Source organism: Oncorhynchus nerka, linkage group LG4, assembly GCF_034236695.1.
Source record: "Oncorhynchus nerka isolate Pitt River linkage group LG4, Oner_Uvic_2.0, whole genome shotgun sequence".
Lineage (NCBI taxonomy): Eukaryota > Metazoa > Chordata > Actinopteri > Salmoniformes > Salmonidae > Oncorhynchus > Oncorhynchus nerka.
The window spans coordinates 20,038,088-20,064,925 of record NC_088399.1 but is presented as its reverse complement, the minus strand read 5'-3'; the positions used below and the strand labels follow the sequence as shown (position 1 = coordinate 20,064,925).

The 26,838-nt window shown below is 44.1% G+C and overlaps 1 protein-coding gene across 1 annotated transcript; it reads right to left on the bottom strand.

The window, feature by feature from the left end:
* Positions 1 to 1,316: 1,316 nt before the first annotated feature.
* Positions 1,317 to 26,267, bottom strand: LOC115120300 (KN motif and ankyrin repeat domain-containing protein 1-like). Its single transcript, XM_029649215.2, has 13 exons — positions 25,996 to 26,267; positions 13,151 to 13,267; positions 11,238 to 12,073; positions 9,083 to 10,982; positions 8,764 to 8,925; positions 8,146 to 8,254; positions 6,333 to 6,497; positions 6,073 to 6,160; positions 4,382 to 4,601; positions 3,894 to 4,036; positions 3,522 to 3,722; positions 3,312 to 3,410; positions 1,317 to 3,175 (listed from the first exon to the last, which is right to left on the bottom strand). The coding sequence occupies exons 2-13, from the start codon at positions 13,185 to 13,187 to the stop codon at positions 3,113 to 3,115; spliced, it is 4,023 nt and encodes a 1,340-aa protein (XP_029505075.2). The 5' UTR covers positions 13,188 to 13,267; positions 25,996 to 26,267; the 3' UTR covers positions 1,317 to 3,112.
* Positions 26,268 to 26,838: the final 571 nt, after the last annotated feature.

Below are 26,838 nucleotides of genomic sequence, written 5' to 3'. Positions count from 1 at the left end.
AGGCTTCCAGTCTGATATTCAAACTCAATCAGCATGACAGAGTGATTTCCAGTCTTGTCCTTGTCAACACTCACACCTGTGTTAACGAGAGAGTCACTGATATGTCAGCTGGTCCTTTTGTGGCGGGGCTGAAATGCAGTGGAAATGTTTTGTTGGGGATTCAGTTAATTTGCATGGCAAAGAGGGACTTTGCAATTAATCGGATCACTCTTCATAACATTCTTGAGTATATGCAAATTGCCATCATACAAATTGAGGCAGCAGACTTTGTGAAAATGTATGTTTGTGCCATTCTCAAAACTTTTGGCCACGACTGTATAGGGAGGAGGTTAGAGACCTGGCAGTGTGGTGCCAGGACAACAACCTCTCCCTCAACATGAGCAAAATAAAAGAAGAAGCCCGTGGACTACAGGAAAAGGAGGGTCAAACACTCCCCAATTCACCAACAATCTCATGGTCCAAACACACCAAGAAAGTAATTAGGAGGGCATGACAATGCCTTTTCCCCCTCGGGACACTGAAAAGATTTGGCATGGGTCCCCAGATCCTCAAAAGGTTTGACAGCTACTCCATCAAGAGCATCCTAACCGGTTGCATCACCGCCTGGTGTGGCAACTTATGGCATCAGACCATAAGGCATCACTGGGGCCAAGCTTCCTGACATCCAGGACCTATATACTATGCAGAGTCAGAGGAAGACCCAAAATAATTGTCTAAGAGTCCATAGACCGTTCTCTTTGCTACCGCAAGCCAAGCGGTACCGGAGTGCCAAGTCTAGGTCCCAAAGGCTCCTTAACTGCTTCTTCCCCCAAGCCATAAGACTGCTGAACAATTAATCAAATGGCCCCCTCCTTTGTTTTTACACTGCTGCTACTCGCTGTTTATTATCAAAGCATAGTCACTTTACCCCTACCTACATGTACAAATTACCTCAACTAACCTGTACCCCCGCACATTTACTCAGTACCAGTATATAGCCTCGTTATTGTTTATTTATTGTGTTACTTTTCTTTTTTTACTGTAGTTAATTTCATAATTATTTTCTTAACCAACAATACAGGTTTACAAAAAAATAAAGTTAAGGGCTTGTAAGTAAGCATTTCAAGGTAAGGTCTGACAAATACAATTTGATCAAGGTGTGGAAAGCTCTTTGAGACTTACCCAAAAAGACTCCAAGCTGTAGTCGCTGCCAATGGTGTTTCTAACATGTATCGACTCGCTAATCAAGACATTAGTGTTTTATTTTTCAGTCATTTTTAATGCTCACATTTTTCTTTGACAGAGTATTTTATGTAGATGGATGACAATTTAAAATTAAATCAATTTTAATCCCACTTTATAACACAAATTGTGGCAAAAGTCAAAATGTGGCAAAAGGTGTGAATACTCACTGAAGGCACTATGTACATGAAGACAGGGTAAAGTGACTAGGCATCAGAATATAATAACAGTGGTACAATAAAGAACAGTAGCAACAGCATATGATTAGTGTACGTGTGTGTGTTTGTGTCGGTATGTGTTTGTGCATATGAATGTGAAGATGGAATTGAGGGACATGCTCAAGCACGCTCGCTCAAACACACACACAAATGTAGTGCACTTCTTTTGACCAGAAAGCTATGGGCTATATAGTTTCCTACTCTAAAGGGAATAGGGTGCCATTTGGGACACAACCTAGGATGGAGATGAATGAGGGGAAGTATCTGCTTCATCTCATTTAATCCCTCAGTTTTAATGAGGGGAAACTGCTAATCACCTTCACTCGCTTCCAAATACTCAAGACACATTTCTCAGCATTTGGAGAACAGTAAGAACAGAACATAAGTTCTAATGGGGGCAGGCTGTCAATTCTGGAGGTGGGAGGGAGGGAGATGGGGTTTGCGCTAAAGTTAGACTTGCATCCTCTTACCTCAAGTAAAATTTCTACAATCAGAGTTGCCCTCACTCTCTGTTAGCTTCTGAAGGAAATGAAACGAACCAGACAATGACCATTTAGAGGTGAGGTCCCCAGATGAATGGTTTGTTGCAGACAATACTGCTGTAACTATTGGAAAACTTATGTGAGGCCCTACTGAGTGAGTCAGAGAAATACTGTGATGACATTCACAAATGAATCCTGTTGCTAGCACTACTTCCTCGCCCTCGGACCACGGTGAACAGAAGAGCCAACAGAAGATAATAAAATATGCAGCCTCTCTAGGACAAAGGAAGCAGAATTTGAGAAGGCTTTTGTATTGCAAAAAGTCAACCTTTCCGGCATGTAGAATTCACCTGATACTCCCCGGCATCAGCGGTATGTGTTGGTTTTTAACAATGTAGAAATATTTTCCTGTTGCGTTGTATCATGATAACCATTCACCACAGCACCACCAGGAGGAAACATTACAGAGTTCTGTTTCTCACAGTGATGTTCTGAAGCTGTTCAACCAGAAAGTCCCAGCAGGTGGCACCAGGTACAAATATCAACTGTCTTTCCTGTTGTTTATTTAGAAAGGGTAAAAATCACATGGAAGATATTGAGGTACTTCAGTTTATTGTATTATTTAAAAGCATAAGGCACAGAGCATTATACTAACAATGAAACATTTAACACTAATATACTAATTGTAAATGCATAACTGTACTTCCAATGGGCTTAAATATATGATATATACAATGACAATCACATAAAAAATATATGCAAATATATTGATGTTTGAGGGCATAGAAAGAAATGATCTGCATGTATATGCAATGTATTCAATCTAGAGACTAAAATGTCAGAAATTAAACTACACAGAAAGGCCACGGGTCGTGGGGATATAATTACTGTAGGAGAGTGATTTGCCTAGCAACCTCTAAGTTTCAGGCTGTCAACCTGGACAAGAGAACAGGCCGTCCATATAGGCTACATCATTCGTTCGTTTCATTAGGCTAACATTTACAATTGTGGTCTCAGATCGCTTGTTGAGTGCTTGGATACGAGGGCATCATCTTTAAAACAAACAAACTTTGAAGCCTTCATAAACCCTATATAAAGGGCCACATAGAACCTTCACAAATTATTCCATACACTAAGCATACGTCTATGTGTAGCAGCAAGGGTGGAGGTTTGAGGGGCTTGCGGGTAGTTTCATTCAAAGACGGCTCTTCCAGCGGAACTGGGGGGTGTATTTCTACCGAGACGAGGGGTTCCCTATGGAAAGAGGGTGGATGCACACACACCATATGCACACGATTAGTTGGTATGGAACAGATGTACATAATTTTATAGAATAGGTATATAAAAACGAACTGAGGGACCCGATCTATAGATATTGCGTGTTACCAACCCCGGCCTGGCATTTGGAGAAGTTGACATGGGCATAGAGCAGCACTGCTATGTCTTTATGTCCAGCCTCAAGAGCTATGGACAGGGCCGTGCTCTCATCCTGCATACACACAGACAAACAGGGCACAAACAGTGAATCAGACAAACAAAGACACTAACACAGTGATAGTCTGCTACGGTGAGTGAAAAACACACACACACAGTAACTCACGCTGTCACTCAGGGTGGCGTTACAGCCTGGCTTGGCCAGCAGCAGCCTGACTATCTCAGCGTGGCCGTGTTCGCTGGCACACATTAGAGCTGTAGAGCCCTCATCATCCTGAAGGTTGACCTCTGCCCCCTTGGCCAGCAGGGCCCGCACCATGTCCATCCTGCCGTGGCTCACTGCCAGCATCAGGGCTGTCTGACCAGCCTGGGGTCAAGGGTTAGAGGTCAGCAGTAAGAGGTCAGAGACAAAAAGATGGACTCAAAGAGATGGCCACTCGGGAGCTTGAAGTCGACACACTCAGCCAGTGACCAGACAAGCTCGGACTTAACTTGTCAAAGCTTAACCCCCCCCCCAGACCTCTGGCCCTCCACATACCTGGCTGGCCTTGGCATTAACATCTCCTTTAATGAAGAGCTCCTCCACCACCTCCATGTCCTCTGGGGCCTCCACAGCAGCCAGGGCAGCCAGCATGATGGGGGTATATCCTGCCTTGTTCTGCTTGTTCACGTTACACACATCTTGAATGGAAGCCAAAGTGGAAATGTGACAAAACAATGGCACAGAATTAAAAATAACACTACGGGTAGCTCAGTAAAAACTCTGTGACCAGATTGCGGGGATCCTCTGAAAGAAGTATAGAACAAGAAGGCCCGCACACTGTTAAAGCTCCCAATTCACTGCTTTGTCAGGTCAACCAAACAGAGTGCTCACATTGCAGAATATACACATTTCACCTCACATGACCACCACAAACTTTTATATACTCTGAAAGAACACATTTTAGATTAATGTACTCAACAGAACATCATATGAGTGAGAGGTTTAAATGGAAGTCAGGTTCAGGTCTGAGTCAGAATCAGTACCTGCCAGCAGCATCCTCTTTACGACGGTGAAGTTGGAGTGGGACACGCTGTAGTGGAGTGCTGTGTTACCGTTACCGTCTGCCAAGTTGGCTACGTGTCTCTGCACGGCTGGAGAAACTGACCGGAACGCCGTTAAATAGTCCCCCACCACAGCCGGAGCAGCTGACTTCTGACTGGACACACGGAACCACTCGTGCTGCAGCATGTTCAGGCAGGACCGCTGAGGGTGGGACACAGGATAATACATTCTAAGCAGGACGTCAACCAACACATGTATGGGCACACAAACATTTATGACATACACACACTCCTAATAGAGACCTACATTGGGTGAATTTGTTCTAGCTCGCTTGGACAGGCAGAGATTTCACTTCAGAACCAATGGCATGGTCTAAATGTCCAAACCCTGCACACCAGGGTGAGCTAAAACAAATGCAGCCAAACACAAAGACACACTGTCAAGCCTTCGTGTTTTTAATTCGGAAAAAGCACAAACAGGCGTTGTTGTCTGTCAGGACGAACACGCAGTACTGTAATTTAGCAACCCTCCATCATGCAGTGTGTGCAGAGAATTTTGAACAGTGAATTACCAAAGACATATTGTAATTATAGGGACATTACTGAATGAAAATAAACATAATCAGCCAATACTTCAGTTCCTTTTACCTCACCAAACCCTCTTCCTTAGGGGGAAGACTGACTGCCGATGGCAGTGACAGATCATCCACAACTTCCCTCTCACCACAAAAATAACTATTACAGGGGACTAGTGCCCAGGGCATTTTGAGTAGTCTTCAGAACATTAGGTATGGTTAGGACTAGGAACAGTGGTGAAGGGTATCACATGGTTGGTCTAGCACAGGGCAGTTCAATGTCAGTCCTGGAGGGCCGAAACATTTCTGGATATCATCCTGTTCTTGTAATATGGGAATAATTCAGACCTCAGTCTCTCCATCCCTGCTCTTCTTTCTCCCCTGGGATGTATTCATTATACCAACTCTGTTGTAAAACGTTTCTTAAACGGAAGCAACCAGAACAAAATGGGGGGAGGGACCTACAGTACCTGAATTTGTCAAGTAGAAATTTTAGTTGCAAAACGTTCCATTTTAAAACTGTTTGGACTAATCACTACATCCCTGCTCTTCTTTCTCCTTCTGTTTTCTATCACTCAACCAGTCACTATGACAAGATAAAAAGCAGATGATGTGGAACACATATGGTGGCGTCAGAGTTAGTTAGGTTTCAAGAGGCGTAAAGGACGTAAACCAAGACCGAGCTAGATGTTGTTGTCTGGGTGGAACACAGACAGAGAGGGTGTCTATGTAACTCATACACAACCAGGCCTTGAAGTCCCTGCCCAGAAACACTAGCAGACGGCAGAAAATTACAGGAGTCGGCACATTCCTCAGTTATACATGTCACAAATGAAATATTTTTTCCTCTAGTTTAGATTCCAAGACATCGAGTTGACCTCGTGCCAACATTTTATATGGTTTCATAAATTCTTGTATGATGAATCAAAGGGACACAGGCAATTAGAGAGCTCCTAAAGTCACAATTGTAGTCATTAACCAGTAATGTTCATGACCATTCCCATACATTGTTGTTAACAGACAAACAAAAACACATTCATACATACGCACTTCCATTCAGTCTACTTGTGCCACTGGCCTCTGTTTAGCAGTACTCACCAGTTCTCTGCTGGATAAAATCTGGTCGTCACTCAGATGGGTCTTCAGCGCATGGCAAGCAGACAACATCTTCTCACTCAACTGAAAACTGTAGGGAAAGGACCTAGTTATTTGATACACTAATTGCACAATAACTATATACCCTGAACAAGCTGGAGAATAATTCCCAGAATGCGATGCAAACTTATTGATGGCTGATGCTCCCTGAGGGGAGATGGGATTAAGTGAAGTACATTCCCTAAAACCACTACCATATTCACCTCTCCTGTATCTCCGTCCTCCCATGGCCACTACATTCTCTGTTGGCCACCCCTTTGTTCCCGCCCGTTCGGCTCCGATCCTGGAGGCCACAGACCTCCCTCCACCTCCCGTTCTTCTCTTCTTCTTCAGAGCTGGATGGTTCACTAGTTGACATGGACTCACACCTGCAGCCAATACCCTCAGTTATTTCAAACTTTCCTCTACTAGGCCATAGCTTACAAACTAAATATGTTTAACCCATAATATGTAGACTTGAACCTGCAGCCAACACACAGAACTGAGATGATTTTAACCAGTGAAACATATCAAAGTCTGATCAGAATAAAACTCAAATATATATATATAAATATATATATATATATATATATATATATACACACACACACACAGTACCAGTCAAAAGTTTGGACACACCTGCTTATGCAAGGGTTTTTCTTTATTTTCTACATTGTGGAATAATAGTGAAGACATCAACACTATGAAATAACACATTGAATCATGTAATAACCAGAAAGTGTTAAATCAAAATATATTCAAGATGTTTGATTCTTCAAATAAGCCACCCTTTACATTCTCTCAACCAGCTTCATGAGGTAGTCACCTGGAATGCATTTGAATTAACAGGTGTGCCTTGTTAAAAGTTCATTTGTGGAATTTCTTTCCTTCTTAATGTGTTTGAGCCAATCAGTTGTGTTGTGACAAGGTAGGGTTGGTATACAAAAGATTTGGCAAAAGACCAAGTCCATATTATGGCAAGAACAGATCAAATAAGCAAAGATAAATGACAGTCCATCATTATTTCAAGACATGAAAGTCAGTCAATACGTAATATTTCAAGTTTCTTAAGGTGCAGTTGCTAAAACCATCAAGTGCTATAATGAAACTGGCTCTCATGAGGACCGCCACAGGAAAGGAAGACCTAGAGTTCTCTGCTGCAGAGGATAAGTTCATTAGAGTTAACTGCACCTCCAAAATTGCAGCCCAAAATAATGCTTCACAGAGTTTAAGTAACAAACACATCTCAACATCAACTGTTCAGAGGAGACTGCGTGAATCAAGCCTTCGTGGTTAAATTGCTGCAAAGAAACCACTACTAAAGCACACCAATAAGAAGAGACTTGCTTGGGCCAAGAAACACAAGCAATGGACATTAGACTGGTGGAAATCTGTCCTTTGGTCTGATAAGTCCAAATTTGAGATTTTTGGTTCCAACCACCGTGTCTTTGTGAGACTCAGAGTAGGTGAACCTCTGCATGTGTGGTTTCCACCGTGAAGCATGGAGGTGGTGGTGTTATGGTGCTTTGCTGGTGACACTGTTGTTGATTTACTTCAAGGCACACTTAACCAGCATGACTACCACAGCATTCATAACACACCTCCAGGCTGTGTAAGGGCTATTTGACCAAGAAGGAGAGTGATGAAGTGCTGCATCAGATGACCTGGCCTCCACAATCACCTGACCTCAACCCAATTGAGATGGTTTGGGTTAGACCACAGAGTGAAGGAAAAGCCAAGTGCTCAGCATATGTGGGAACTCATTCAAGACTGTTGGAAATTCCAGGTGAAGTTGGTTGAGATAATCCCAAGTGTGTGCAAAGCTGTCAAGGCAAAGGGTGGCTACTTTGAAGAACCTAAAATATATTCATTTTATTTAAAAAAAATCTTTACTACATGATTCCATATGTGTTATTTCATAGTTTGATGTCTTCACTATTATTCTACAATGTAGAATAGTCTAAATACATTTTTTAAATCCTTGAATAAGTAGGTGTGTCCAAACTTTTGACTGGTACTGCTTTATCAGACCCTCACCCTGTGGTCACGCCCACAAACTTCAGGCTCTTCCTGGTTCCAGTGTAGCCTCGGTCACCATCTTGTTTCTTCATGATGGACCTCAGCATGTTGGCGGTCGTGGGCTGACCTGGAGGGTTAATGTTTCCCAATTAATTCTAATTTGATTGTTGTGAACCACTTGTTGTGAAGTTCTGAGAATTTGTTTTACTTATTGAATGTCTACTTCACCTAGTACTTTCTACAGAGAGTACAAACTCTTTCACATATACAAACACTCATACATAGACATACAATTTCAGCTCTAGCCTGTCAGCCACAGACCGCTGTGTAGTGAGAGATGTGTGCTTTCCAAAACTCAGCATCCACCCAAATATTTCAATAGTAGGTCTTCCAGAGGCAATGCCAAACCAGAGAAAGAGCTATTTCCTCCTCCATGGTTCTACTGGTTCAAAGGAGGCCAGGCTTCTTCTAGGGAGCGGTCTGCCAGCAGAATGCTCCTTTAGTTTCTATTTTTCTCCCGCTCTCAACCCATCAACATTATGGAACTATTTAAAGGCACCACTGGGATACAACTGCATTCAGCCCCTTACATGCACACACAAACTGACACATACCAACAAAACAAAAAAAACACACCGTGCAATGCAGAGGACGTTTGGTGTTCTATGCGTAGTATCTTTTGCTTGACCTCTGACTCCTTAGTGACATGCTGGCTGACCCCTGACCTTTCTGTGTTTCTCTTAGGTGAGGTGTTAGTGAACTGGCCGGGCCCTGCGATGGACTGGAACTGTACACAATCTGTACAAGGGAGACAGAGAGAAGGGAGAGAGGAAGAAATTACCCACTGGATTATTGTGTATAAAGAAAAATGTCCATGATACCAAACAATTATCCCTAGTAAATACCCACCGCAGATGCAAACTGAGTTTAAAGACTAGACAGACTATATCCATACCTGTGGATTGTGAGGGTATTGGCCTGTCCTCCGTGCCTCCCTGTATCATGGCAGAGTTGGCGGGTGACATGAGGGTGGTGTTGTCTGACGCCGGCTGGATGAACACCTCTCCCAGTTCACTGTAGCTCTCAGTCAGCAGGCCCTGCTGCTCCCTCAGCAGACACTGCATCTTCTCTATGTAGTGGTCCAGACCAGGCTCTAACTGGGATTGGCCCTGGGCCTGGTGAGAATGGGATGTCTGTGTCAGTGATGGTGGTCCTGCAAGATCCCGTATGCGCCCCTCACCCACCCCGATCCCAATACTCCTGGTCTTGGTGGGGTCGGGGAGACACGAAGGACCACAGGCGATGTTCCGGGTTTTCAGTCCAACCAGGAAGTTGTCGTTCACGTTAGTCATCCCGACCCCAGCGTCTCTGGTCGTTGCCTTGGTGACGGCCACATTGGTTTGGGTTGGTTGTTCTGCGTTTCCTCCCCATGGCACGGTCGTTCCAATGCCAACGGAGCGGGTCTTAGCAATGGTCTGGATTAGCTCTGGGACCCTGCTGTTGCCAACAGCGATGTTCCGGGTGATGGTGTGCACAGTGTTGGTGTGTTTCTCCTGGGTGTTGAGCGTGGTGTTGGTGCTGGAGGTGGTGTTGAACAAGCGGCAGGTGTTTGTGAAACGGGAGACCGAGCTGAGTGTTGGTGATGTGTTGGTGCGCTGGGAGACCGTCTGAGGTGACACCATGACACCTGAATCCACCCCTCTGACTGGAGGGTCGGTTGCCATGCCGACCTCCTTTACAGCACTCGTCACGTCGTCGACCGTACAGTCCCCGCTCCCCACCGACACCAACTGACACTCCCCCATCCCCCTTCTTCTCGCTGCAGCCAAACTCTCCATGGTCAGATCTGTGTTGACACCTGCCTCACACACCCTCACCCCTGTCCCCACACCTTGGGTGACCATCACCACCTGTCTCCCAACACATTGGTCCTGGGTCTCCACTCTCTCTCTGACCACCCACCAAGTCATCGGGACCTCTGGTCCTGAGCTCACACTCTTCGGCTCCGGCCTACAGGACACTCCAACACTACAGCCCCACCCCTCCACCCTACCTCCAGCGGAGGCGTCCTGGACCTCTGTGTGGTTGCCCACCCCCAGGCTCCTGGTCTGGGCCTTGTGCCTGGCCTCCGGGGCCTCCGTGGCTGTGGAGGTGCTGTGGGTGGATGGCCTGGCGGTGGAGCCTTTATCAGCCTTGTTCCTGGCCCCGGCAGCCTGTAGCTCCAGCTTCAGCCTGCCCATCTCCGTCTGCAGGGTGGACTCCTTTACCTCTGCCTCCAACTGACACACCCTCTCCTTCAGGGCTTCTATGATTCTCTGCTGGGCATCTAGCTCCGACCCCTTATCCACGGTGACAACGAGGTGGGCCTCAGTTACACCCGTTGCTATGCATCGTGTGTCTGTGGGCTTGGTCTTCATGGCGATGTCCCTGTGTTGTTTTGAGGAACTGACATCTAAGATGGCATCCAAGTCTTCATCAATGCCGATGTCTACTGATTTGTGAACTCTGCAGTTGCTGCGTAATGTGTTCTGGTTGAGGCCATGCCGTGCTTGCAAGCGACCACCCTTGATGGTCCTCTCCAAAGCCTCCATCTCAGCAGTCAGCTGCTGGAACTCCTTCAGGCCAGAGGAGGTACTGTTGTGCTCTGCCTTGTTCTCCAGCCCATCTTCAGGTTTCCCTAGAAGTTCAGAGCCCTTCCCAACCCGGAACCGACCGGCGCTGCCCGTGCTGTGGGCTCTCTTCCGGAACACGTCACTCAGCTCTTCTTGGTCCTGGTTCTTCATCCGAGAGACCAGCTGTCTCTTCTCCTCCTGGAGGACAGAGATCTTCACCTGTAGAACAGGGATGCTCCTCACCTGCGTAAAGATACATTCAAATCAGCTAATTAAAACTGACTAGCTAGCTAGTGTGCAAGCAAATCGACAAAATCATTATACTGATAATTTTTAAACATAAATTAATACTGGGATTGAAACACACAATATATTTTTATACTTTATTTTACCACATTAAGTCAGTTTCTAGAATGAAAGATTCCCTGACCAAGATGGCTAACATTTTACACCTGATGCCAATGTCCATTCTAGTGTTCTATTTAATTCAATGCTGACCTGTTCCTCCAGCTCCTTCAGCCTCTGGATGGCCATCACCATCTGGTCCCTGACATGCTGCAGGTGCAGGGGGCTGAGGCCCGTGACTGGGGTATCCCTGCCAGAGCTCTGGGGGCTGGGTCTCAGGGACCCTCCGCTGCCCAGGGAAGAGCCGTGGTGGAGGGATAGGGGCAGGGAAAGCTCACCTTCAGCATGAGGCTTGTTGACATTTCCGCTGTTGTTCTGGTTGTAGGAACCCCAGCCGGTGAAGGCGGACAGGGAGCCACTGGAGCCCACTCCCCCGAAGCTGGCTAGGCGCCGGCGGGGATGGGGCTCAGGGTGGGGCTGGGCTGGGGTGGTGCTGGAGGTTTTCTCCTGCTCTAAGCGCCTACGGGTCTCCACCAGGGTCTTCTCCACTAGAGGGTTGAACCTGGGGGTGTTCAGGGAGCGGACGGCCGGGGCAGGCTTCCCCTCTTGGGGTTTCAGAGGGACGGAGGACCCCTCCTGACTAGACGGGGTGGTGTTGCTGGTGGTAGAGGCACTGTGGGGTGGAGGAAGAGGGGGTCTCCCTCGGTTACCGGTCGACATGGCAGACTGACTCACCCGCATGTCACCACTACTCGCCGAGGACAGGGATTCCGATGAGGTCCATGATTGGCTGGGTGTGGTGCCACTTTGCGCTTCTGCCCTGCTGTTGGTCGCCCTGAGGGGCTTCTTCCTCAGCCTATTAATGGTGGAGCCGTTCTGAATGTCGTCCACGTACTTGAGGAAGTCCAGGTCCAGCTGGTATCCGTAAGGCGTCTCCAGATAGTAGGGGGTGGTCTCCTCAGTAGCACTGACTGACCTTCCCCTGTTACCTGGTAGAAGAGAGTTAAAGAAAATGACTATTGTTCAATTGTACATGACCTACCATCAGGACCAGAGGAGAAGAAAGCAGGAAGTTATGTTATGACTCTTGAATTCATGAAGAAATATTAAACAAAACATTGGGTTGGTTGGTATGAGGAAATGAAAGACAGCAGGCAGGAATGTGGAAATTATCAGATTCCTGAGAGCTTTCCCTGGTATCAAACATAGGGTAGAAATCATGATTCATTTAAATGTAGAAGACAAAAGTTGTCAAACTGTATCATGTAGAACTACTATTAGTTTGCAATAAAGATTTTGAATGCAATAGGCCTAGACATACCAGTATTTGATTTGTCGTCCGATGACCTAGAACTAAAAGCATTCAATTTGAATCAATTTATTAATTAATTGTCTGAATCAAGATTCTTTAGATATATTTCTTTAGAATATAGATTAAGACATATTTGGCTAACTCTAACCAAGAACATTTGCACGTATGTTTCTCAAATTTGTAAGGCAAATAAAGGAAGATACAAGTTCAAGTAACGACAAAGTATTTTTTCAAATTTAACAGTACTGAGTGGCATCAGCCTTACCTAAATGTTACACATAATTTTCAATCCAGTAGGCCTACATGGTATTGTTGTCCTTGGTTCTCTCCTCCCTGTATTAAGATTGTTGCCTCTCCTAACTTTTCTGACAATACCCTATCCTCTCCAGTCTCTCCAATGAGGCAAAATGAGATCGGCCAAGAGTAGACTATACCAACACAGAATGGAACGTCATTGGCTGACAGAACCCTCCAATCAGTAAGCCTCTCTACTTAGACTGGACCAACTGAACTCTATAATTACTGTGCAAGTAATTATATTGCCCAACCATTTTCTTGGCATTCATTCTATAAACTCGCTCCTTTTACAAATATTTTAGCTGCTCACTTACATAAGGATATTGACTATCTATGCGTATCAGAATTTGGGTTATCAGTAGTTCACTGTCCTTCACAGCGTTACAACTCCTTCACAACCTCAGTGAATGACTAGGACACCACTTAGGTAAGGACAGAAACAACAATTGTACAATACCTTGGCCATTTCTGTAAATGTGTGTGTCTTGAGCCATTGGTACAGTTGATCCTTATGGCAAAGAAATGGTTCTGAGTCCATCCATGTGTGAAGTCCAGCTCAAGGCCTAATGTGCATCTTAGACAGAAATATCAGACAGAAATATCTTATAACATCTTGGAAGAATATAAAGCATGTCTTCTCCTTTTCTCACACACACACACACACAAACAGTGCTTACACATATGTAACTAAATACCAAATGAGACACTTTATGAGGGATAATTCTGCAGAGACAACAAAGCTCAACACCGATCCTTAGAATCAAACAGTTCTTACTGCACTAGTATGCTTTTGTCCCCCGCATTATAATACTGTATCCCTTTTCCTGTAAAGAAGAAGCACCCAGTCTGATTAAGACAGACCATTGTCTTCTTTAGAGAGTAATGTAATTTCATTGAAGGAACATTTCTACTAGGAAGGGGTTCTCTTATAAAAAGGCTATTCCTTACAGCAAGTCTCTATGCAGTGCACTACTTTTGACCAGAGTAGTACACTACATATAAGGAATAGGGTGCTATTTGGGACACACACACCAAGAGTTCTGTCCTATGAACCTGCTCTTTCTCACACCTTTCTAATCCAGCCAATTCCTACTGTCAACTTCTGACACTGTCCAGGTACATATGTAGTGCTGCAGACAACAGTAGTGTCAACTCAATACATAATGGTGTTCAAATTCTATGGGTGGACTCTGAACACACACTGGCTTAGGACTGTGAGGATTGCATGCAGCCTAGCACTTAATCAGCACATGCCAATCTGAAGCAGGTAAGGAGGGACATGTTTGGCATTGGGACTTGTGAACTACACTTCACAACTCAAATTCTGTCAGGCTGCTCGAAGTCCTTATGATCCCATTTAAATCACTGCATCGTTTATGTATGGGGTGAAGCTGGCAGGGAGGGTTGATTTTGGTTGGAAACGCTCCGCTCTGCCCCATAAAAAGCTCTCTATTTGAGGACTCTGGTTAGGACTGTTAGGTGGTGGTGAGAAGCCACCATTGGCTCCAGCTCAGAGCCAAGGCAGAACAGATGCAGCAGCAGCCTGCCTCGACCCAACCTAACCCTGCACTGCCATCTGTAGGGCTTGGAGAAGAACATGTTTGGTAAGAGCTGAGCAGAATTGGCAACATTTGATTTGGCCAATCATGAAAATTAGAAAAAAATACATTCAAGCCCAAATCAGACTATTTTGTCACACAGAGTAGACAGATATGGAAATGAGTCCATGATGCAGGGCCAAACTGAGAACATCCAGGACAGGGGCGGCCAGAGACTTGCTATGCTGAGCCAAGCCAACCCTTATTGACCCAGTCCAAAACACCTGCATCAGGGCCAGGTGGCCTGAAGAACACACTCATCAACAGCTTATATTATATTTAGAGGTTCACAGGTCCTGCCATTGTTGGGTGAAGAGGCAGAATTTGGATATATGGCTGTTTGTACTGGGTCCATTTCTTAAAGACATCCTCTTGGATGAAGTCAGTGAATGCAATTTGGTTCAGATTTTCCTCGGCAGACAACTGGGAGTTTGGGACATTTAACACTAAGTAGCCACAGAAAAACTCACAAGCATGCCAGAGGTCAATTATGGATTTGTCTGCTTGTGTGAGAAGGAAGCTGGCTGTGTAACTTCAGGAGAGAAGAAAGAACAAACTTGGTGTTCTATACTTCATTATAAACTGAGTAGTTTGGGTCCTGGATGCTGATTGGCTATTACAGCATTTCAGCCGTGTGTCAAATTAAAATCTCATTTGTCACGTGCCGAATACAACAGGTGCAGACCTCAACCATGAAATGGTTACTTACAAGCCCTTATCCAACAATGCAGTTCAAAAAATAGAGTTAAGAAAATATTTACAAAACAAACTAAAGTAAAAAAAATAATAATAATAAGGCTAAATAGAGGGGGTACCGGTACTGAGTCAATGTGCTGGGGTAAAGGTTAGTGGAGGTCATTTGTACATGTAGGTAGGGGTAAAATGACTATGCATAGATAATAAACAGCGAGTAGCGGATTAAAGGTTCCGATACCGCTTGCCGTGTGGTAGCAGAGAGAACAGTCAATGACTTGGGTGACTGGAGTCTTAGACAATGTTTTGGGCCTTCCTCTGACATCGCCTAGTATATTAGGTACTGGATGAAAGGAAGCTTGGCCCCAGTGGTGTACCGGGCCGTACGCACTAGCCTCTGTAGCGCATTACGTTCGGATGCTGAGCAGTTGCCATACCAGGTGGTGTTGCAACCGGTCAGGATGCTCTCAATGGTGAAGCTATATAACGTTGAGGATCTGGGGAACAATTTCAAATCTTTTCAGTCTCCTGAGGGGGAGAATGTGTTGTCCTGCCTTATTCATGACTGTCTTGGTGTGTTTGGACAATGATAGTTCGTTGGTGATGTGGACATCAAGGAACTGGAAATCTCGACCTGCTCCACTACAGCCCTGTCGATGTTAATAGGGGCCTGTTCGGCCCTCCTTTTCTTGTCGTCCACAATTATCTCCTTTGTCTTGCTTATGTTGAGGGAGAGGTTGTTGTCCTGGCACCATAGTGCCAGGTCTCTGGCCTCCTCCCTATAGGCTGTCTCATTGTCGGTGATCAGGCCTACCACTGTTGTGATGTCCGCAAACTTAATGATGGTGTTGGAGTTTTGCTTGGCCACGCAGTCGTGGGTGAACAGGGAGTACAGGAGGGGACTAAGCACGCACCCCTGAGGGGCCCCAGTGCTGAGGATCAGCGCGGCAGATGTTGCCTAGCCTTACCACCTGGGGGCGGCACGTCAGTAAGTCCAGAATCCAGTTGCAGAGGGATGTGTTTAGTCCCAGGGTCCTCAGCTTAGTAATGAGCTTTGTGGGATGGTGTTGAAAGCTGAGCATTTTATTAGTCGTATGTACGGGATACACTGTCCAACGAAATGCTCACTTGCAGGTTCCTTCAACAATGGAACAATAAGAAATAATAAAAGATAAGAATTTAAGTAAATGGTTCAGTAGAATACAATATATCTCACACACACAGTACCAGTCAAACGTTTGGACACCTACTGATTCAAGGGTTTTTATTTATTTTTACTATTTTCTACATTGTAGAATAATAGTGAAGACATCAAAACTATGAAATAACAAATGGAATCATGTAGTAATGAATAAAAGTAACATTTTAGATTATTGAAAGAAGCCACCCATTGCCTTGATGACAGCTTTTCACAAACTTGGCAATATCTCAACCAGCTTCACCTGGAATGCTTTTCCAACAGTCTCGAAGGAGTTCCCACATATGCTGAGCACTTGTTGGCTGATTTTCCTTCACTCTGCGGTCCAACTCATCCCAAACCATCTCAATTGGGGCGGCAGGGTAGCCTAGTGGTTAGAGCATTGGACTAGTAACCGAAAGGTTGCAAGTTCAAATCCCCGAGCTGACAAGGTACAAAATCTGTCGTTCTGCCCCTGAACAGGCAGTTAACCCACTGTTCCTAGGCAGTCATTGAAAATAAGAATTTGTTCTTAACTGACTTGCCTAGTAAAATAAAGGTAAAAAAAATTTTTAAAAAATAAAATAAAATTGGGTTGAGTTCAGGTGATTGTGGAGGCCAAGTCATCTGATGCAGCACTTCACCACTCTCCTTCTTGGTCAAATAGCCCTTACACAGCCTGTTGGTGTGCTGGGTCATTGTCCTGTTGAAAAAAAATGATAGCGAGACTAAGCGCAAACCAGATGGGATGGCAGAATGCTGTGGTAGGCATGCCGTTTAAGTGTGCCTGGAATTCTAAATAAATCACTGACATTGTCAGCAGCAAAGCACCATCACACCATCTCCATGCTTCACGGTGGGAACCACACATGCACACACATGCACACACCACACATGGAGATAATCCATTAGAACCTAAAATAATCTCACATTTGGACTCATCAGACCAAAGGACAGATTTCCACCGGTCTAGTGTCCATTGCTCGTGTTTCTTGGTCCAAGCAAGTCTCTTCTTATTATTGGTTTCTTTGCAGCAATTTGACCATGAAGGCCTGATTCACGCAGTCTCCTCTGAACAGTTGATGTTGAGGGGTGTCTGTTACTTGAACTCTGTGAAGCATTTATTTGGCCTGCAATCTCAGGTGCAGTTTACTCTAATGAACTTATCCTCTGCAGCAGAGGTAACTCTGGGTCTTCCTTTCCTGTGGTGGTCGTCATGAGCCAGTTTCATTATAGTGCACAATGGTTTTTGCGACTGCTCTTGAAGAAACTTTCAAAGTTCTTGAAATGTTTCGTATTGACTGACCTTCATGTCTTAAAGTAATGATGGACTGTCATTTCTCTTTGGTCTTTTACCAAATAGGGCTATCTTCTGTATACCACCCCTATCTGGTCACAACACAACTGATTGGCTCAAAAGCATTAAGAAGGAAAGAAATTCCACAAATTAACTTTTAAACAAGCCCCACCTGCTAATTGAAATGCATTCCAGGTCACTACCTCATGAAGCTGGTTGAGAGAATACCAAGAGTGTGCAAAGCTGTCATCAACGCAAAAGGTGGCTACTTAGTGTTAAACATATACTTTGGTTTTTCGGTTACTACATGATTCCATGTGTTATTTCAGGTAGAATGGCGCCGGAGGGGATGGCTTACGTTTTACGTGCTCCAACTGTGCTATTTTATTTCACATTGTTTGTAACTTATTTTATACAGAATGTTGCTGTTACCGTCTCTTCTGACCGAAAATAACTTCTGGACATCAGAACAGCGATTACTCACCTCGAACTGGAAGAAGATTTGTACTTTAACGAGTCCAACGCGAAGGATATACTGCTTTCTTGGGAACGGGCCCAAATCCTTATCATTTGCATTGTTGGGTTCTGAGAATATTAAATATACTTATTCATGTTATTGTTAGCCATCAGGGATCCTATGGGAGGGATCTTCTGGGTGGAGAAGAGACACAGTCTGGTACCAGGCACCATGACAGCCGTGAGTTGGGGAGGAGTGAGCACTTTGGGGTAGAGGTCTGGTTAGATGAAGTGAGGAAGAACAGATATCACTAAGGTTCTGTCTAGCAACAGAAATGCATTGGCTGTTCAGATGTGTAGGAGGAGACCAAGCCTAGGAGGAACAGTTAAATATCCGTGCTTGTGTGAAAATGTCTTTGTCTAAAGCAGCTGTATTGATCCTCTTGGAATAATAAACTTGGTTAAGCTTTCATAGTGTCCGTTGAGGTTTTTTTACTCTGAGAATTAGAACATAACAGCGTGAAGAAAAGATTGAGAAAATGGGGCGGAGATCTGGCTGCCTTCTGAGAATTTGTAGGCGAGTGAGTAAACCCCCACTGCCATCCGTTCTACTGGCCAACGTGCAATCATTGGAAAATAAAATGAATGACCTACGATCAAGATTATACTACCAACGGGACATTAAAAACTGTAATATCTTATGTTTCACCGAGTCGTAGCAGAAAGACGACATGGATAATATAGAGCTGGCAGGATTTTCCATGCACCGGCAGGACAGAAGAGCTACGTCTGGTAAGACGAGGGGCGGGGGTGTGTATCTATTTGTCAATAACAGCTGGTGCACATTGTTTAATATTAATGATGTCTTGAAGTATTGCTTCCCTGTGGTAGAGTACCTTATGATAAGCTGTAGACCACACTACCAAGAGAGTTCTCAGCGATATTATTTGCAGCCGTCTATTTACCACCACAAACCGATGCTGGCACTAAAACCACACTCAACCAGCTGTATAAGGCCATAAGCAAAAAAAAAAAAAGCTCATCCAGAAGCAGAGCTCCTGGGACTTTAAATCAATTTTTCCCTCATTTCTACCTGTATGTCACATGTGCAACCAGAGGGGGAAAAACACTCTAGACCACCTTTACGCCACACACAGAGATGCATACAAAGCTCTCTGCCGCTATCCATTTGGCAAATCTGACCATAATTATATCCTCCTGATTCCTGCTTACAAGAAAAAACTAAAGCAGGAAGTACCAGTGACTCGCTCAATACGGAAGTGGTCAGAAGATGTGGATGCTACTCTACAGGAATGTTTTGATAGCACAGACTGGAATATATTCCTGGATTCATGAAATCGCATTGAGGAATATACCACCTCAATCATCGGCTTCATCAATAAATGCATCAACAACGTCGTCCCCACAGTGACCGTACATACATATCCCATCCAAAAGCCATGGATTATAGGCAACATCCACATCGAGCTAAAGGCTAGAGCTGGCGCATTCAAGGAGTGAGACACGAATCCGGACGTTATAAGAAATCCTGCTATGCCCTCAGACAAACCATCAAACAAGCAGGACTTGAAAACTATTGCGGACTACAAAGGGAAACCAGCGGCGAGCTGCCCAGTGCCACGAGCCTACCAGACAAGCAAAATGCCTTTTATGCTCGCTTCGAGGCAAGAAACACTGAAGCATGCATGAGAGCACCAGCTGTTCTGGATGACTGTGTGATCACACTTTCGTAGCCGATGTGAGCAAGTTCTTTAAATAGGTCAACATTCACAATGCTGCAGGACCAGGACGTGTACTCAAAGCATGCGTGGACCAACTGGCAAGTGTCTTCACTGACATTTTCAACCTCTCCCTGACCGAGTCTAGAATACCTACATATTTCAAGCAGACCACCAAAGTCCCTGTGCCCAAGAAAGCGAAGGTATGATTACCTCCCCGTAGCACTCACGTCAGTAGCCAGGGCCATTAACTGGAAGGTTGCTGGATCAAATCCCCGAGCTGACAAGGTAAAAATCTGTCGTTCTGTCCCTGTTCCCCGGGGGGGCATTCTCACATAGATGTTTCTCTTGTCCATATGCGTTACGGCTATGTGAATAGCAGTGGGAATTTTCCATGGATCTGTTGGAGCGGTAGTCAAATTGGAGTTGTCCAGTGTACCTGCCATGCAAGCCTTGATGTGGGCCATGACCAGCCTCTAGAAGCACTTCATGGGCATGTCAACTTGTTTTTCTTGGGCACTGTGACGATGGTCTCCTTGAAGCAGGTGAGAACTACAGCCTGGGACAGGTTGAAGATCTCAAAGAAGATGTCTGCAAGCTGGTCAGAACACTGTGGACACGGCCAGGGATACCATCTGGACCGGCGGCTTTGTGAGTATTCACTTTTGGAGAGTTTCTCACGTCAGCCTTGGAGAGCGAAAGAATCTGGTCGTGCGGAGCAGCAAGAGTCTTCCTGGATGGCTTGTTATTGTCTGCCTCAAAGCATGCATAGAATGTGCTGGGAGGGAGGCTTGGGAGGGCACCACACAGCTGGAACATGAATTCAAGTTTGAGTCTTGACAATATATCACTGGTATGATGTATAGATACTTGTTTATTGTTCTATTAATGTTGGCAACCAGTTTATAATAGCCAATATACCACTGCTAAGGGCTGTATCCAGGCACTCCACTTCTTGTCGTGCAGAAGAACAGCCCTTAGCCGTGGTACATTTAAGCAATAAGGTCTGAGGTGGTGTGGTATATTTGCCAATATAGCACAGCTAAGGGGTGTTCTTTGGTACGAGGTGAAACAAAGTTGAAAATAAGTTATAGGGAATGGGATGAAAAGAAGGATGAACAAACTGAAGGAGAGGGACAAATGACAGAGGAAAGAGGGGGAGGAAATGGAAGAGAACAAGGATAAGGCTTCATGCTGATATTGTCCCGAGAAAAGACCTCCAGCACCTATTTTATCTTTATCCTTCTCTCCCTCAGCGAGGATGTTCCCATTCAGCACACTGGTTGACAAGGAAGCCCTGTTGCCAAGGTGATCCTTCCCTGGCCCAGTCTCTGCTGTGAGGGCAGAAACCTGAGAGGGCCTTTCTCTGAGAGGGCCTTTTAACAGACACTGAGCTGAGGAGGCTGAACAACCAACACCACACACACACCAAGCCTTTAGAACTCTACACAGCACTCTAGGACAGTGGATCCTGAATGTTTCTGAGCTGTGACCCATCTCCAAGTCCTTTTCATTTCCTTGTGACTGAAACCATGTTGAAACTTCCTCACTACAGTCTAATATTTCACTGTGATCCAAAATGAAGAAGCTCCTGACACAGATGGGAGACACTAAGGGAGACCTGATTGTCAGAAAGCGTGTAACTATAAACCATGCATATGGTGACTGGATGTCAAAGTCCCAGCCCGGGAAGTAATCCCACTTAAACCTTGCTGAATGCAAAGAGGAATGTTTTCATATTGTTAAAAAAAAAAAACATTTCTCAAGACTAAATATCCAATAAAAGTCCTACAAAATACTTCTACCCTATGGTTTCTCAGAAATCTCTAACCAGACCAGTGCATGAATGCTTTGATGTGTGAGATTATCTCTACTTGGTACAAATTACAACCAGGAACAATTTAGCCAGATCTATGGATTACCTGGATTTGGGGGACTGGTACAGAATAGTCCTATTTCTTAACTTCTCGATCCATCCATCGATCAAGCCTTTTTAGACCATAATAGCCCATCACATCAATCATTTTCAGCCGCTCAGTCCAAACACTAAATGAATATGCATGTTTTGCAGTGATGTAGATTGAGGCATGATTCATTGGTCCAATAAAAAACAAAAATAGGAGAATAGCATAATTTGGGAAGAACACATTTGTAAAGTTTCAGGCCAAAGTAAAAACAAAAATGATTGGTTTGATATTCAGAGATTACTTCGACAGAAGGTCCTAGGATGATATAAACGTAGGAAAAAAAGAAACGTCCCTTTTTCAGGACACTATCTTTCAAAGATAATTCATAAAAATCCAAATAACTTCACAGACCTTCACTGTAACACGGTTTCCCATGCTTGTTCGATGAACCATAAACAATTAATGAACATGCACCTGTGGAACGGTCTCGAAGACACTAACAGCTTTCAACGGTAGGCAATTAAGGTCATAGTTATGAAAACTTAGGACACTAGAGGCCTTTCTACTGACTATGAAAAACACCAAAAGAAAGATGCCCAGGGTCCCTGCCCATCTGCATGAACATGCCTTAGGCATGCTGCAAGGAGGCATGAGGACTGCTAATGTGGCATGGGCAATAAATTGCAATGTCTGTACTGTGAGACGCCTAAGACAGCACTACAGGGAGACGGACGATCAGCTGTCCGTCCTCGCTGTGGAAGACCACGTGGAACAACACCTGCACAGGATCGGTACATCCAAACATCACACCTGCGGGACAGGTACAGGATGGCACCAACAACTGTCCGAGTTACACCAAGAACGCACAATCCCTCCATCAGTGCTCAGACTGTCCACAATAGGCTGAGAGAAGCTGGACTGAGGGCTTGTAGGCCTGTTGTAAGGCAGGTCCTCACCAGACATCACTGGCAACAACGCCGCCTATGGGCACAAACCCACCGTCGCTGGACAAGACAGGACTAGCAAAAAGTGCTCTTCACTGACGAGTCGTGGTTTTGTCTCACAGGGGTGATGGTCGGATTCGCGTTTATCGTCGAAGGAATGAGCGTTACACCGAGGCCGTCATGGTCTGGGGTGGTGTGTTACAGCATCATCGGACTGAGCTTGTTGTCATTGCAGGCAATCTCAACGCTGTACGTTTCAGGGAAGACATCCTCTTCCCTCATGTGGTACCCTTCGTGCAGGCTCATCCTGACATGACACCGGCCATACTGCTCGTTCTGTGCGATATTTCCTACAAGACAGGAATGTCAGTGTTCTGCCATGGCAAGAAAAGAGCCCGGATCTCAATCTCATTGAGCACGTGTGGGATCTGTTGGATCGGAGGGTGAGGGCTAGGGCCATTCCCCTCAGAAATGTCTGGGAACTGCAGGTGCCTTGGTGGAAGAGTGGGGTAACATCTCACAGCAAGAACTGGCAAAGCTGGTGCAGTCCATGAGGAGATGATGCACTGCAGTACTTAATGCAGCTGGTGGCCACACCAGATACCGACTGTTACTTTTGACCCCCCGCACTTTGTTCAGGGACACATCTTCAATTTCAATCACATGTCTGTGGAACTTGTTCAGTTTATTTCTCAGTTGTTGAATCTAGTTATGTTCATAAAAATATTTACACATGTTAAGTTAGCTGAAAATAAACACAGTTGACATTGAGAGGATGTCTTTTTTTGCTGAGTTTACCTAGAATCAGATAACAATAGAGAGCAAAGTACAGACGTTTCCCTCCCTTCCCCATGTTTTCAAAAAGTGACTTCAGTTGGTTTCAATGGGTGAAATTATGCACTCCAGGCCAAGGGACCGTCTTAAAAGTGCATCAGCTAAACATTTTTACTTCTAACTATTCAAATTATCTAGAGATGTTAAACTAATTATGTCTTCTCCCACAACAATTACATGTTAAAATGTGATCGTTTCATTTTAAAGGATTTTATGTAAAAATATAGCTAAAAAAAACACAGGCCTATGATATTTATGACTCACCACTTGGATTCGGTCTTATGTAGCAAAGAAAATATATTTTTTTACATTAGATAAAAGTAGAGACTACAAAATGGTATATCATACACTGCATGTGAGGAACAATGGGAAAGAAATTCTGCTTTGAATGTTGATCAACTGGTAAATTCACTTTTGAGAAAATCATCTTTGAAAGTTTTGCTATCTAGTGAGGAGCTCTTCTTTGGCTATATCCATTCAGCATTGTTCACACACTCTTAAGCTTTAGCCCTACCCATCTTGTTTTGCTCTCAAAGCGCACACTTGACGCTCTGGCTGATGATTTGGTTACCCCTGGATAACATGAAAACAGTCTAACCAGCTCTGCTGGCAACAATTTAATTTTGCTTTTTTGCAGACGTTTACTGACACTGGCCATATTCAACGGGTGTTGTACACACGTCACTCTTTAGCTAACAAGCCAGCCAGCTAACTTTAGCTAGTTAAACAACAATGAACAGTGCCAACAAGGCCACAGTGCTGGCAGCTAACCAACCATGTTTAATGTTAGCTAGCTAACATTAGGCTCTAACTAGAACAGCAAACGGCTCTGGGAAACAAATAATAATGTCAGCTAGGGAGCCAGCCAGCTAGCTAACAGTACACTTCAGCTTGAAATGAAACAACTTTCTATATATATATATATAGAAAGTTGTTTCATATATATACACACACATCATCATGCATGGACACGTCTCCCTGTCAGGAATGCCATGCCACAGTTTCCCTTAGTTTGAATATGTAATCCGGAGACAGGTGTATTCTCCATCTTTAGCTATCATACATACTCATCTCAGCCAATCATGGCTAGTGGGAAGGTTGCTAACTTTTTCTGTGACTTAACCAACAAGGCTCGCAATTGAACAATTGTATTCATATTTACAGAAGTTCGTTATTAAGGCACATGAACGTTCACAAACCGCATTTGATAAATAAATATTTTTTACATTCAAAATGGCTCTCCTGTGAAGTCGTGACTTGCGACATATGCCTAGTTTCCTGAATTGGGTCACATTTCTAACTCATACACAACCTACTGTAGCCGACTTGCATGACCTAGATAGCTCAAATCACTTGTAGCAAAGTGACTGATGTCCATAATCCATGATACCCCCATTAGAATTCACATTTTAAAGTAATATGATTGTAAGTCATTATAATGGCTTCCGATCCACAGACAAATGTGTGTTCCCTGACCTTTATTATGAAAGCATTTTTTTCTTAGATTTTCTAGAAACATTTCCCCTATTCATAGGTTGCACCTCCATCACTTGGTCGCGTCATGCCATTGTTATGAACGTTCTCAAGCCGCCCTCTATCGGCAGCACCGTTGTGGTGCCCTAAAGTGGTGATAAGCCCAGTCGTGTCCAAACTGAAAACAAGTATTCTTCCCTGTTTAGTCTAAATATGAAGGAGGTCAGTGGAGGTGACCTAGCATCAAGTTGTACATGTCATTTGGACTGGAAGCTATTGAACATTTGATCTGTATGTCATTTTATTAACCACAGCTGTAATAGAAAAATTATTTGTAGAAAATCAAAGGTGGGGAATGATGAAAAAAATAAAAGGTGTACCTTTAATTTGAGATGTCAAGGAACACACTGCACCAGACCTACCCATCATAAGAAATATGCCTATAAAAAAAATCAGGTAACTGGTGAACTGGAATTCTAATGAATGTTCTGTAGCATGGATGAGCGATGTCAGTGACTTCATATTATGTGGTTTTATCCATCTCACATGGATAGGCAGCTTTTGAAAAGTATCCTTGTAAATGGGTCAAATATAGCACAGTAGTTAGAGGTTACTAATAAAAATGTTAGTCCATTCAGTGACTGGAAGCAGTGTGTGTAATATTCGTGTAGGGCTACCCCAGGATGAGAATGCAAAATCTTTTTCTTTTTTTTGCTTTGTGCAAACGCCGGTATTGCACCTTTACGACGGTCCCTAAAACACCTGAGCGCTAGAACACAGTATATTGCCTCCTTCGGCTCTGTTATTAAGGTAATAGTCCTACTATAGGTAAATACAAAGGGTGTACTTTGCCCTCTAGAGTCATCTTATACTAGATATATCACTCATCATCCTAGGACCTCCCGCCGGAGAGCTATTGACGACCGAACTCAGAATATCGAAAGTAAAAACAAATGTACAGCAAATGTACGTTACCATGAGTGTAGTGGTCGGTTGGGTGCAATAAAACGTTCACAGCATGTTGGCATAGGTCTATATCGAAATCCTTTTCCTACAATACGTTTATGTGGCTGACAAATGTTTATATATACAGACAAGAGGTAAAGGTTACTATGAATATTTTAAGTACAAAAGTCACAATAATGCATGAACGTTTAAATAATTAGCTAATTAATTCGACTCACCTGGATCAGAGTTGTGCAAACGTTTAGCATGCCATTGTTGAATAAGTGTTTAAAGTAAAAAATTAAATGTAAAAAAATCGTGCATACAACTCGTTTTACAACTTCTCGTGAACATTCACGCTACATAATTTACTTTTCATCCAATTTCACTTCCTTTGGCCTTCAGTTTGGTGCGCCACTCGTTTATTCTGGCCGATCCAATGTTTCACTATCCACCGGCCCTTTCACTGCCCATGCGCAGAAAGTTGTCAACAAAGCACACCCGAGAGCTGAGCGACGCTCGTGCTTCTGTTGATGGTGAGAATGGGTTGATTCCATATGGATGAAATATTGATGAAGCTTTTTCAAATGCTGACTCAAAACCGCTGGTGACTGGTTCTGAAATGCAAAGTAGCCTACATCCTTTTGGTGTCTATTTACAGATGCGTGACACAATGTGGAACTGTGAGTGAGTTAGGACAATATAGTCTATCATTGTAGGGAAGCGGCACCTAGACAGACACACACACACACATCATTTAAACACAGGGTTTATCTTGTTTTCTAGATGTTACAACTATTCTACTTGACAACTTTTAACTGTTTTTGTTTGAGTAGGTGGGTGATGCTATACAGAGTATCAAAACCTCACAGGTAAAGAATGTATTGATTCACATTGATTCATTAATCTGGCTTGCAAATTAGTCAAGAGGCTGAGACAAATCATTTGGAGAGGGACTAGATTTAAACATTCCAAATAATGTTGGCTGTTCTGCTCTGTCATTTTCATACCATGTGACACTGTTTCATGTGAATTCATTTCCTTATAGCATTTTCTTTGTGCCTGTACTGTAAGTATGCTCA

Excerpts from the sequence above, each read along its gene's own strand:
- LOC115120300 (XM_029649215.2), bottom strand. The coding sequence starts at position 13,187 with ATGGCTCAAGACACACACATTTACAGAAATGGCCAAG. Across the intron at positions 4,602-6,072 it reads TTTTATCCAGCAGAGAACTG|CGGTCCTGCCTGAACATGCT; the intron begins GTGAGTACTGCT and ends TCCCACCCTCAG. Across the intron at positions 4,037-4,381 it reads AAAGAGGATGCTGCTGGCAG|ATGTGTGTAACGTGAACAAG; the intron begins GTACTGATTCTG and ends CTTCCATTCAAG.